The 13,725-nt window shown below is 49.0% G+C and overlaps 1 protein-coding gene across 6 annotated transcripts in view; it reads right to left on the bottom strand.

Moving 5' to 3' along the window:
- lrch1 (leucine-rich repeats and calponin homology (CH) domain containing 1) overlaps positions 1-13,725 on the bottom strand; it is a 66,547-nt gene that overhangs the window by 32,828 nt on the left and 19,994 nt on the right. For all 6 annotated transcript variants that reach the window (XM_023831769.2, XM_023831765.2, XM_023831767.2 and 3 more), the window contains exons 2-4: positions 8,414-8,558; positions 2,048-2,174; positions 482-587 (exon numbers count right to left, since the gene is read on the bottom strand). In XM_023831769.2, the coding sequence (XP_023687537.1) occupies positions 482-587; positions 2,048-2,174; positions 8,414-8,558 (378 nt within the window). The remainder of the gene's footprint in view (positions 1-481; positions 588-2,047; positions 2,175-8,413; positions 8,559-13,725) is intronic.

The following is a 13,725-nucleotide window of genomic DNA, read 5'->3' as shown; positions in this document are numbered from 1 at the left end:
GGAATGACTCATTTGGGTGGAGTAAAAGTAGAGCCAAAGATAGGAAAAATGCATGGAAAAATAAACCCTCCCTTCCCCCCCCCACCCCCCCCCCCCCCCCACATTGCACTGGGGGGGCTGTGAGATTGGCCTCTGCTCTGGGGAAAGGTGAGATCCCTTCATCAAGAGTGAATAATGTTCTACTCAGGCCAAGATTATTGCATTCACCTGAAAGGTGTTGAAACGCCGGGCTGTTTCATCTGCTCTAATCATAAGGCAGATTCTCCTGCTCACTTGCCTCCTTTGGCCTTGTTTTGGTCACTTACCTTACTTGAGTTTTTTAAAGCCATTCGACTGATCTCTCACCATTACTGGGTTAATCAACTTGTCTATGCTCTATAAGGCCCTCTAAATGTTAAACATCTCATTTATGTTTTTAAAGCCATTCTATTGGTCTGTCATCACATTTGTGTTTCTTAAAGCCATTCTATTGGCTACTTACCCTCTGGGAGAATGCAGAGCTGGTTCCTCCGCACATTGAGCTCCCTCAGGGCCTTCAGCCTGCCAATGTGGCGGGGGAGGGCGGTGAGCTCATTACAGCTGACATCCTGTGTGAACAGTAAGGATAAGGGAAGCGTCTCATGGCAACATTGCAGACCAGCCACACAACCAATCACCATGCTGCCAGCAGGAGGAAACAGCGGGAACGGCAACTGTAACCAGAAGTTTTGTTGAGCTACCCCTAAATAAACTGTCATGCCCTGTCATTCACAGCACCTACAGCTGCTCACAAAACCCACACACTCTCAAAAATGCACACTTACAGCCATCCAGGAAGAACTGAGATTAAAATAACGGAGCTGTAACCCTGGACCAGAAATAGCAACGTGATGCTGCCACCACTTGCTAAGTCCTGGGATAGGTGACCCTCAATCTTCCAGACTTTAAAAATTTCACAGTGTGGAACAGTTTGACTGTTGTGGGTGACCCCAGTTTCTACAGTAAGGCTACATTGGTGATTCAGTAGCAGCATCCCACCCACCTGTAATCATATCTTTGTTTGGACCGCTCATTCATTTCTATGGGAAAAATGCTAATGCTAACTATGACAACCTTAAGCCCTACCTAGCTCTAACCATAACCATAAGTAACCAAACAAAATACAGATGCTCTTCTACTTACAAATGAGATACGTTCTGAACAGCCGATAGTAAATTGAAATGTTCATAGGTCGTTATTTAACATCATTTTAACGGACTAGGATGCTGGGAGTACGCACGCTATGCTGCTGCGTGGGGGGAGTAGCCGGCAGAAGTCGTGCTACCCGGAATTGGCGCTCAGGAAAAAAAAATTGATGTTGCGGACAGGAAACGGGAGCCCAATGAACACAATTTGGACTTACAGTCCTCTTCATTCGTATGTCTGAAAGTTTGTAAAGTGAGAGTTTGTAAGTAGAGGAGCGTCTTTATAAGAGTTTTAGCATTTTTAAGTTTTTGATTGCAGTCATGGATTGAAAATCAAAATTAGAAAATGGGTATTTATCACATTTTGGGGACATTTGGTCCCCACAAGGTAAGGTATACTTGGACCACACACACACATACAGGTTTGTAATTATATATTTGTGGGGACTCTCCATTCATTTCTATGGGGATAACTCTAATCCCAACATGATGACCTTAACCCCTACCCAGCCCTAACCTTAACCATAAATAACCAAATACTAGACTTTGGCATTTTTAGTTTTTTGATTGCATTCACAGATCTTTGTGGGGACCTGAAAAATGATCCCCACAACGTCAGAATAACAGGGTTTTATTACATTGTGGGGGATATTCGGTAGACACACATACCAGAGTAAACCTGAAAACACGGCCACACACACATTACAGTAAACCTGAACACAGAGCTACACACACACTAAACAGACTGTGAACCAAAACAGAAGTGCAGAATCCAAGCTGTGTGCACGCGCACACACACACACAACCATACACAATCATGGTGCCACTTGCGAGACACGTGCAGGCACACGCATACACAGACACACATTGGCAGACACTCTTACCAGCTCCATGAGGCCGCTGAGCTGTCCGAGGGCCTCGGGGAGGGAGCCCAGCTTGTTGTTGCTGGCGTTGAGCACACGGAGGGGCAGGCCACACACACATGCCGGCAGCGCTGACAGCTGGTTCCTGCTGCAGGGAAACACATGCAAACACATCAGCACCACGAGTCTGTTCATGGGACAAACACACAGGAAGTGACATTCCAGCACCAAATCAAGCTGCAAAAATATAACGGCATCCATGATGTGAGATGTGACTTTTAACATGTCAGTAAATTAATTTTGTAGCTACTTTTGGTTTCTACTTTTTACAACTTACATGTGCCAAGCCGTGGTAAGTTCATATTTTGTCGTTTTAAATATAAAAATAAACTGTAAAAGTAGATAGAAAACTCATCACCCACGGCTCAAGTAATCCATCAAACAAGCTAATGAATGAGCTAAAATAATATAATAGTACTATAATATGTAGCCAGCTAACTAACAATCTTGCTGATTCCCTATAAAGTGTTAAGCTAAATCCAAATGTCTTCAAAATCTCTCTTATTTATATACTTTTTGTATGTTTGCCTTTACATATACAGGAAATTATTAATTCCCATAAATTCCCATGGAAAGTTTCCAATTTCTTCAGAAAATTCCAGGAATTGGCATCCCTAGATGGAAGTAAACATGGCGGAAAGCTTTCGCTGTGGAGGGGGTGGCTGAGAGGGATGATCCCCTTAAAGCACATCTTAGAAACACAGCTTCAAAACCAGCCTCATGAACAAGCCTGGCACTTAGTACGCAGCCTGGGAGAGACATAAACAGATTCCAGAGAAATGTGGCAAGCGGGAAAAATCCAGCTAATAAAAAAAAAAAAGTTTGATCTCATAAAATAAACAAACAGAAGTGCTGAGTCTTTTCCCGGAGCGTCTCACAAGCACGTCATGCCTCACGCCTGCTGGTACAGCGGAGGCTCAGGCTGCATCCAAGATTCAGGGCACTCAGTAAACTGGGAAGGGGGGGGGACGGTCGGGGGTGACGCCACTGCATTCCAGAACATTCAGGTAGATTTGCGGAGTGTCTGTTGCCCGTTTACGGCCATGGGGGGGGCTGAGAGGTGGAAGCAGTGTAGATGGCCCCATTTCAACGGTAGCTTTCCACGGGACATCCCCACTGCTGATTCCAGCCATACGTTTCAGCTCCTGTCTGGTGTCATGTGGAACAGGCCCAGGCACGATCAGGCAGATGGACGATAAGGTGCCGGTTTTCATGTTTGACGAGGAACGGTTATGTACTGCAGGGCCGTGCTTGTAGACACAGGTCTCAGTGTGACACGGACAGTGAACACATTTCCTTTCTCATTTACTCTCATACCCACATATGACAAATAAACAAGAAAAAATCAGTGATACCTGGCGAGTCCGCTGCACGTACCAGGTGTCACATGGTAATGATCTCACTAGCATGCGGAGCAAAGCCACAGGGCAGGCAGACAGACAACAAACAGGCACAAAGGTGCATTTACATTTAATCTGATCAAGGGGAGAGAGAACAACCATCACAGACGGGGTGGCTGGTTGCGGCAGGACTCTACTGGGCCAGCTCTCTGCCTGTGGCTCCCCAACACCCTGCCCACCTAGCAGCCCAACTGCCAATGAGGGAGCTTGTAACATCAAAAAAGAACAAATGGTAACGCTTTACATTAAGTGCACCTTCATAATGCATTCATAATGCATTCATAGAACATTAACAAACAGCATGCAAATACACCTTAACATCCTAACATCCCTTAACAGCTTTAATCTACATTAATAACAAACATTACATGATTATACAATTATAATGTTTGTTATTAATGTATATTACAGCTGTTAAGGGATGTTAAGATGTTAAGGTATACATACATGATGTTTATGAATGTTTTATGAATATTTAATGAATATTTAATATTTAATGAATAATGCAATATAAAAGCATTATGAAGGTGCAGTTAATGTAAAGTGTTATCAAACAAACATCCGATAACAAATACCGGCTCATGTCTTTCCAGAAGAATGTGAACCCTGCTCACATGTGTTGTCCAGGCAGTGAGAGGAATTCCACGTGTGACCCCCTCGGCTCACATGACTGCACGCCTTTCTGGGATTAACCCAAACCCTAACATCTTACTATAGTTTATGGGAGCCATTGATTAGGAATGCAGACTGAAGATGACGGGACCATCCGCTTCTACTTCTCCTGGGGGGCTATATAGGCCTGTCTCAGGAAGCACAGGACTGCAGTCAGGAAACAATGTCATAGTCACCGATCTCCAAGAGCTCGTGCTCTAAGATCAACCTGCAGCATCAGGGCGTAGGACACAAAAATGTGGGGTAAACACAGGAACATGCCAACTCAACTCACATTAGTGCTGGGTACAGTACCAGCATTTCAATGGATGAGTTCAATGTGGTTTTTGAAACAAACAACAACCAGACATAGACTGGCAAAAAGAATAAGAAACTGCCCTGATTTTCATGAAAAAAATATTTAAATTCTACTCAAAGAAACGATTAGTTTAATCTGAAGTATTTTGGCCCAGTTTTTGTACTTTATACCAAACTGTGCGCTACGCTGCGGTCACCCACTAATCCGGAGCATACTTGAACCCCTCTGCTCTGCACAGTCCTCCAACACGGTTTATGAAACTAAAAAATGATTCAACATCAGTGCAGCTCCTATTCCACCCAGATTTCTCCCTGCATGGTCCCTCATTAATAGAATAAGAAACTAGATTAGTGTTTCCCCACTGCACCTACAAGGCCAAAAGAGCAGTGACTAATTATCATCTACTGAACACTGTATCCCACGTTCACACGTTCACACAGTCACGTGATCCCAGTCACATGACCACACAGCCCCATAAGTAGCATGTCTGTCACTCACATACACAGAGTAGAGGGTCATACGATCTTACGGCTAGTCTCACCATTACAGTCTTAATGCCTAAAGTGCAGAACAGGATGAGCTGCTAGCACATTGTTAGATGCTGGTAAAATAATAGTAATAATTGATACTACTTGGAGAAATTCTTTTTATGCCTTCCGCAACATGCGCTCTGTAGGTGAGAGTAAGCTGGCCGCAAAGGGCAGCCACCTGCTGTGGTGCCCAGGGAGCTGGGGGTTAAGGGTCTTACTCAAGGACCTGCAGATGTGCCAAGGCTGGGCTTTAACTGGTGACCTTCTGATATGAGGCACAGAGGCTTAGCAAATGCCGTTTGAGGGCCTCAGCAGAGCTTCAATGGATCTGCAGACACACTGTAGCGTGTCTGGGGTGAAACAGCAGCCGCAGATGCTCTGGGGACAGCTGGGTCACACGGGCCAGTGAGTTAATGGCTCTAACGGTCTAATGGTGAGGGTATAACTCGATGATGCAATGCCTCCAGAAATACGACATAATTGCGCAGGTTAATTGGCTGACCTTGATGCTTATGTTACAGGGGCTGAGCCGTGGAAACCCATTACCCATGTGACCCGTCCCTGTAAGTGTACCTTAATCGCGGTCACGACACGACATCAGTGTCACACACAGGTGACGAACTCCAAATGACTGTGGAATGGCTGCTTTGAAAACATTCTGCATCATTAATGAGGTTTGTTTCCTTATACACTCCTGCCTGAAAGCTTCCAGACTGTAAAGCATGGCCTGAATTATACATACACCAAAAATGGCAAATTTGAAATTGGGACAGTGCTAATTCTGTATTCCATTTCAACTGGAAATTTCAACTGTAATGCTCCGTGAAGTCGGAATTCCGACTCAGAAAGTCGAAGGAACCTCTGCAACCCCGACCTCAGAATTCAAGAGGCTGCACTCTCAAAAATCAATAGCAGTGGAAACTGTAGTTATATACTGGTACCTGTGGACTCGTTGCTACGTTGTTTGTATGCACAAAATACAGCATGATGTGTTATCAACTGGTATTGCTAACAATGGCAAACAATAAACCTGGCTAGAACTGGTATTGCTAAATGGCTGATTTGATGTACTGGAATGTGGTTAAGTGTGACATCATTCCCAGCTCTGACTTCAGACCTCCGATTTAAATGGAATGCAACATAAGTGCCAGAACAACAGAAAGAGCAACACAGACGTCAGGCCTGCTGAGCTCTAGCTCCGCCCAGCCGAGTTCTGGCTCCGCCCCATTGAGCTATGGCTCTGCCCTGTTGAGCTTTGGGTCCACTCTGCTGCCACACCTTCCCTTCCAACACTGACATCACGTCACCGATAGAACAATACATGTCTCTGCCAGGTTACGGTCACTCACTAACCAACGCAAAGGGGACATGAACTGTGCTGTTTTTCCTGTGCACGCCATGGTCTGCATTTAGGTAAACAGGAGTCTCAGGCCATTGCCAAACACTCCAGACAGTGACTGGTCCCTGGGGAGGGGGGGTAAGCACAGGTGAGTTGAGATCAAGGTCAGGTGTCTAACAGAGCACCATGGTGCCACGGAAGCTGAGAGAGGGCCCTGCGGAAGGGAGCGGCATGTCTGAGGCCTGCCCTATGCCCCCTCTCTGACCCCTGACCGCGTGTGGAGAAGGCCAGCTCTTCATGCCTCTCACCACCACCCCCCCCCCCAGCTGATGTAAATAGCTCCACTCTCTGACACAGAGTGTTCCAGCACAGCTGACTGCGAACACTTACGTAACAGCCGCCTTATGAGCACACCCCCACACTAAAGGGAATCACCCCGCCACCACCCTCCCTCCCAGACAGCAGACACCATCGCCTTCGCTGCTCAGGAAGACAGGATGTGTGGCGGCAGGATGGTGGGTCTGTCTGCACCCTGCACCTGAGGCCATACACTCTGGGAGCCATGCAATTAAACAATGTACAGCCGTGGCCCCTGCCCCCCCTCCCCCCCCGCAGTATAGAGCCCTGCTTCCTGGTACATAACCCCTCCTCCTGGCTCCTCACTTCTCACTCTACATACCCGCCCCCTCCTACAGCCTGGCAGCCCATCCCACTCTGCTAGCAAAACATCATTGCGTTCCCAGACTCCGAGAGGCCAAACAGCTTGAAGGGGTTATGGTGTGTGTGTGTGTGTGTGTGTGGAGATGGGGGGGGTGCTTCTTTTTGAAGTTAAAATCTAAATGTTAGCTCTGGGACTGAGCAGAATGCTGTGGGGTGGGGGAGGGTCACAGTTCTCCACAGGGGAGGCAAAAAACAAGACAGAGAAGTTACTCAGAAGTTCCTTCAACTTAATTTACTGACATTTAAAGCAGCCAGTGACAGCCCCTTACTTCCGATTCACCACAGACTGAGGTATTACCTTAGATTTACCTCAGTCAGAGGGCTGTATTACCTAGGATTTACCATAGTCAAAGCGTAGTATTACCTCAGATTTACCTCAGTCAGAGTGCGGTATTAATTTAGATTTACTTCAGTCAGAGGGCTGTATTACCTCAGATTTACCACAGTCAAAGTGCGGTATTACCTCAGATTTACCTCAATCAGAGTGCAGTATTACCTCAGATTTACCTCAATCAGAGTGCAGTATTACCTCAGATTTACCTCAATCAGAGTGCAGTATTACGTCAGATTTATCGCAGTCAGAGTGCGGTTTTACCTCAGATTTACCGCAACCAGAGTGCGGTATTACCTCAGATTTACCTCAATCGGAGTGCGCTATTACCTCAGATTTACCTCAATCAGAGTGCAGTATTACCTCAGATTTACCTCAATCAGAGTGCAGTATTACCTCAGATTTACTGCAGTCGGAGTGCAGTATTACCTCAGATTTACCTCAATCAGAGTGCAGTATTACCTCAGATTTACCGCAGTCAGAGTGCGGTATTACCTCAGATTTACCTCAATCAGAGTGCAGTATTACCTCAGATTTACCTCAATCAGAGTGTGGTATTACCTCAGATTTACATCAATCAGAGTGCAGTATTACCTCAGATTTACCTCAATCAGAGTGCAGTATTACCTCAGATTTACCTCAATCAGAGTGCAGTATTACCTCAGATTTACTGCAGTCGGAGTGCGGTATTACCTCAGATTTACCTCAATCAGAGTGCAGTATTACCTCAGATTTACCTCAATCAGAGTGCAGTATTACCTCAGATTTACCGCAGTCAGAGTGCGGTATTACCTCAGATTTGCCTCAATCAGAGTGCAGTATTACCTCAGATTTACCTCAATCAGAGTGTGGTATTACCTCAGATTTACATCAATCAGAGTGTGGTATTACCTCAGATTTACCTCAGTCGGAGTGCGGTATTACTTCAGAACTACCGCAGTCGGAGTGTGGTATTACCTGAGATTTACCGCAGTCAGAGTGTGGTATTACCTCAGCGGTCTTATCTCAGGTTTAATATGGTCAGACAGCGGTCTTACCTCAGGTTTAAGGAAGTGAGTGTCTGTAGATTGACTATGGCATCAGGAATGGTTTTGACACAGTTGTGGTAGAGGTTCAAGGTCTCCAGGGAAACTAGCTGGCACACCTCCATGGGGATGTCAGTCAGGCGATTCCTGGACAGGTCTGTGGGGGGACAGGTGGGTTACACAGTTATGAAGTGAAATTATCATTAATGGCCTTGCACAACCTCTCCTGGAGCCAACACCTTATCGTGGTGGAGAGGTTTGCGTGTTCCAATGATCCCAGGAGCTAAGTTGCCCGGGGCTTTAAGCCCCTGGTAGGGTCACCCAAGGCAAACAGGTCCTGGGTGAGGAACCAGACGAAGTGCGGCTCACAAGACCCCTAGTATATGAGTATAAACATTGATCCATGATTTCCCTTGCCCGGACGCGGGTCACCGGGGCCCCCCCCTGGAGCCAGGCCTGGGGGTGGGGCTCGATGGCGAGCGCCTGGTGGCCAGGCCTACACCCATAGGGCCTGTACATTGGGGTTTACCGCAGTAGACGAGAGGGTAGCCTCCCTTCGCCTTCGAGTGGGGGGACGGGTCCTGACTGTTGTTTGCGCTTATGCGCCAAATGGCTGTTCACTATACCCACCCTTTTTGGAGTCCTTGGAAGGGGTGTTGGAGAGCGCTCCCCCCGGGGACTCTCGTTCTGCTAGGGGACTTCAATGCTCACGTGGGCAATGACAGTGAGACCTGGAGTGGCGTGATTGGGAGGAACGGCCCCTCCGATCTGAACCAGAGTGGTCTTCTGTTGTTGGACTGTGCTCGTCACGGATTGTCCATAATGAACACCATGTTCAGACATAAGGGTGTTCATATGTGCACTTGGCACCAGGACACCCTAGGCCGCAGTTCGATGATCGACTTTGTAGTCGTGTCATCGGACTTGCGGCCGCATGTCTTGGACACTCGGGTGAAGAGAGGGGCGGAGCTGTCAACTGATCACTACCTGGTGGTGGGTTGGCTCCGCTGGTGGGGGAGGAAGCCGGCCAGGCCTGGCAGGCCGAAGCGTATAGTGAGGGTCTGTTGGGAACGTCTGGTGGAATCCCCTGTCGGAGAGAGTTTCAACTCCTACCTCCGGCAGTACTTTTCCCATGTCCCGGGGGAGGCGGGGGACATCGAGTCCGAATGGGCCATGTTCCGTGCCTCTATTGTGGAGGCGGCTGACCAGAGCTGTGGCCGTAAGGTGGTCGGTGCTTGTCACGGCGGCAATCCCCGAACCCGCTGGTGGACACCGGTGGTGAGGGATGCCGTCAAGCTGAAGAAGGAGTCCTATCGGGTCTTTTTAGCCTGTGGGACTCCGGAAGCAGCTGATGAGTACCGGCAGGCCAAGCGGAATGCGGCTTCGGCAGTCATTGAGGCAAAAACTTGGGTATTGGAGGAGTTTGGCGAGGCCATGGAGAATGACTTCCGGACGGCTTCGAGGAGATTCTGGTCCACCATCCGACGTCTCAGGGCAGGAAAGCGGTACAGCATCAACACTGTTTATGGTGGGGATGGTGCGCTGCTGACCTCAGCTCGGGACGTTGTGGGTCGGTGGAAGGAATACTTCGAAGACCTCCTCAATCCCACCGACACGCCTTCCAATGAGGAAGCAGAGTCTGGGGACTTGGGGGTGGACTCACCTATCTCTGGGGCAGAGGTTTCTGACGTGGTTAAAAAGCTCCTCGGTGGCCGGGCCCCGGGGGTGGATGAGATCCGCCCGGAGTTCCTCAAGGCTCTGGATGTTGCGGGGCTGTCTTGGTTGACACGAATCTGCAGCATTGCGTGGACATCGGGGGCGGTGCCTCTGGATTGGCAGACCGGGGTGGTGGTCCCCATCTTCAAGAAGGGAGACCGGAGGGTGTGTTCCAACTATAGGGCGATCACAATCCTCAGCCTCCCTGGTATGGTCCTTTCGGGGGTGCTGGAGAGGAGGGTCCGTTGGATAGTCGAACCTCGGATTCAGGAGGAGCAGTGTGGTTTTTGCCCTGGCCGTGGAACAGTGGACCAACTCTATACTCTCGGTAGGGTCCTGGAGGGTGCGTGGGAGTTTGCCCAACCAGTCTACATGTGCTTTGTGGACTTGGAGAAGGCATTCGACCATGTCCCAAGGGGAGTCCTGTGGGGAGTGCTCCGGGAGTACGGGGCGTCGGACTGCCTTATAAGGGCTGTTCGGTCCCTGTACAACCGGTGTCAGAGCTTGGTCCGCATTGCCGGCAGTAAGTCGGACTCGTTCCCGGTGAGGGTTGGACTCCGCCAGGGCTGCCCTTTATCACCTATTCTGTTCATAACCTTTATGGACAGAATTTCTAGGCGCAGCCAGGGCGTTGAGGGTGTCCGGTTTGGTGACCTCAGGATTAGGTCTCTGCTTTTTGCAGATGATGTGGTTCTGTTGGCCTCATCAGACCGTGACCTTCGGCTCTCACTGGAACAGTTCGCAGCCGAGTGTGAAGCGGCTGGAATGAAAATCAGCACCTCCAAATCCGAGACCATGGTCCTCAGCCAGAAAAGGGTGGAGTGCTCTCTCCAGGTCGGGCAGTAGGTCCTTCCCCAAGTGGAGGAGTTTAAGTATCTCGGGGTCTTGTTCATGAGTGAGGGAAGGATGGAGCGGGAGATCGACACGCGGATCAGTGCGGCGTCAGCAGTGAGCTGTGGGTAGTGACCGAAAGAACGAGATCGCGAGTGCAAGCGGCCGAAATGAGTTTTCTCCGCAGGGTGGCTGGGCTCTCCCTTAGAGATAGGGTGAGGAGCTCGGTCATTTGGGAGAGACTAAGAGTAGAGCCGCTACTCCTCTGCATTGAGAGGAGCCAGATGAGGTGGCTCGGGCATCTGCTTGGTGAGGTGTTCCGGGCATGTCCCACTGGGAGGAGGCCCCGGGGAAGACCCAGGACACGCTGGAGGGACTATGTCTCTCGGCTGGCCTGGGAACGCCTCGGGATTCCCCCAGAGGAGCTGGAGGAAGTAGCCGGGGAGAGGGAAGTCTGGGTTTCCCTGCTGAGACTGCTGCCCCCGCGACCCGACCTCAGATAAGCGGAAGTAAATGGATGGATGGATGGATGGATGGATGGCCTTGAACAAGGCAATACCATTTCAGATTTTAAGGTTATATGTGATGCCAAAAGCTACAACTGCAAAGTTCTGTCAAAGCTCTGGTGATGGAAGAACATACCAGCATCTCAGCTGCACATTTGGATCAGTATTAATTAGTAATAAAATATCCCTGGCCTGCAGTTGCTAGAGCCACCAAAGGATGGCGTGATATGGGGCTGGTATGACAAGTTTGATGGGCATGGGCACCCCCCTAACCCCCCCCCCCCCCCCCGACATGGTGCTTCTGCGGTGGCTGAGTGAATTCAGCAGCTCCTTGCTGCAGAGAAGCACCATAAAGAAGCACCATCATAGCTACAGGGCAGGAAACATGTCAAAACAATAATAATAACAGCGGCAGATAAAAGGGTTCATGCTGCAGCCTTACAGCACGCGTGTTCTGTGGGACTGCGGAGTGGAGCCTGCAGGGCTGCTGCGTACCACAGTTTAACTTGCTTAACATGGCCTCCCCCGCAGCCTAAGGCCACTGTGACAGCCCTCCACAGTGCTGTTACACGGTGACATCGACAAGCTGCGTGGGAGTGCCAAGGCGAGGACTGAAGTAGGAGGAAAACGCGAAGGGAGGTGGATGGGGGAAGAGTGTCTTTGGAGAAGGTGTCTTTCTGCGTAACTGTAGCTGGTCCTTGGGGACTGATCATCACATGGCAAGAGCACATCAACAATAACAACACACAGAGACACACACTACGCACAGTTTCCTATTAGCTAAGATCTTTCATAAATTAAAGGATCTTTAACCACAAAACAAATGATAAACGATAAAACTGACAAAGTGGCAGAAAGGATGCCTGTCTTGTAAGTATGCCCCCACTATGTCACTGAGAGAAGCCGAAGGATGCACAGCGAGGAGAGGCTCATGACCCTCCAGACAGGAGCTCAGTTACTCTGACATGAATGCTGGAAGCATGGAGGCAGCAGAGGCCTGTGATATCTGAGGGTTTCACAGCCCCTCCCAGTTCCTCAGATACACAGATCCTCACAGCTGCTCACTGCTCCACAAAGTTCCTTATAGCTCCTCACTGCTCCACAAAATTCCACACAGATCCTTACAGCTCCACAGTGCTCCTCACAGCTACCCAGAGACATAGATCCTCACAGATATTCACTGCTCCACACAATTCCTCACAGGTCCTTACAGATCCCCATAGCTCCACATTGCTCCTTAGAGCTCCTCAGAGACGCAGATCGTCGCTGCTCCACACAGCTCGCTCAGGGTGACACTGGTGATGGGGGTGTGTTTGTTCAGGTCAGGCTTAGGACCTGTGATCAGAAGGCTTCAGTTTAAATCCCAGGGATGGCAAAGTGATGCGAACATTAGGGCCTTAAGCAAGACCTTCACCCCAATTTCTCAAGGAACTGACTGACCCTGCTTTCTCAAAAAAGGTGTACGGCTGCTAAGTAGATGGAAATGTAATGTAACTATTCTCACACCACATGCAGGCTGCTCTGGTGAATGCACCGTTTGACACATTCCTGTGTGCTGATTCACCGTCTGACACATTCCTGTAGCGAGTGCCTTTCCCTCTGCCCCCCCACATACATCATCAATGTGTGAACATCCTGCGCCCTGACCCACCCGCCCACCCCAACTGTTGGGAAGCTCCACCTGCCCAATTTTCTTCAGATCCACCTGACACACTCACAGACACAGCTGTACTTCTCATTCAATACACAGTTTTCACCTTCAAAGGACATCTATTTTTGAGTTTTTCTGTTTTTCAGTCGTTTGTTTGAAACTATTAGTTACTATAAAATGATTCATAATAAAAACAGTAAAGTCAAATTTGCGTTACTGACTCTGACCCCACACACCCTAACATCAGGCCTGCGTGATCTGTCTCTGTGTTTAGACATTGTCTCCATATGTGATTGACTGACCCCACACACCCTAACATCAGGCCTGCGTGATCTGTCTCTGTTTGGACATTGTCTCCATATGTGATTGACTGACCCCACACACCCTGACATCAGGCCTGCGTGATCTGTCTCTGTGTTTGGACATTGTCTCCATATGTGATTGACTGACCCCACACACCCTAACATCAGGCCTGCGTGATCTGTCTCTGTGTTTGGACATTGTCTCCAAATGTGATTGACTGACCCCACACACCCTGACATCAGGCCTGTGTGATCTGTCTCTGTGTTTGGACATTGTCTCCATATGTGATTGACTGACCCCACACACCCTAACATCAG

This window comes from Paramormyrops kingsleyae, chromosome 16 (assembly GCF_048594095.1).
Source record: "Paramormyrops kingsleyae isolate MSU_618 chromosome 16, PKINGS_0.4, whole genome shotgun sequence".
Classification (NCBI taxonomy): Eukaryota; Metazoa; Chordata; class Actinopteri; order Osteoglossiformes; family Mormyridae; genus Paramormyrops; species Paramormyrops kingsleyae.
Note: the sequence above shows the minus strand (reverse complement) of the source record. Positions and strands in the feature narration are given on the sequence as shown.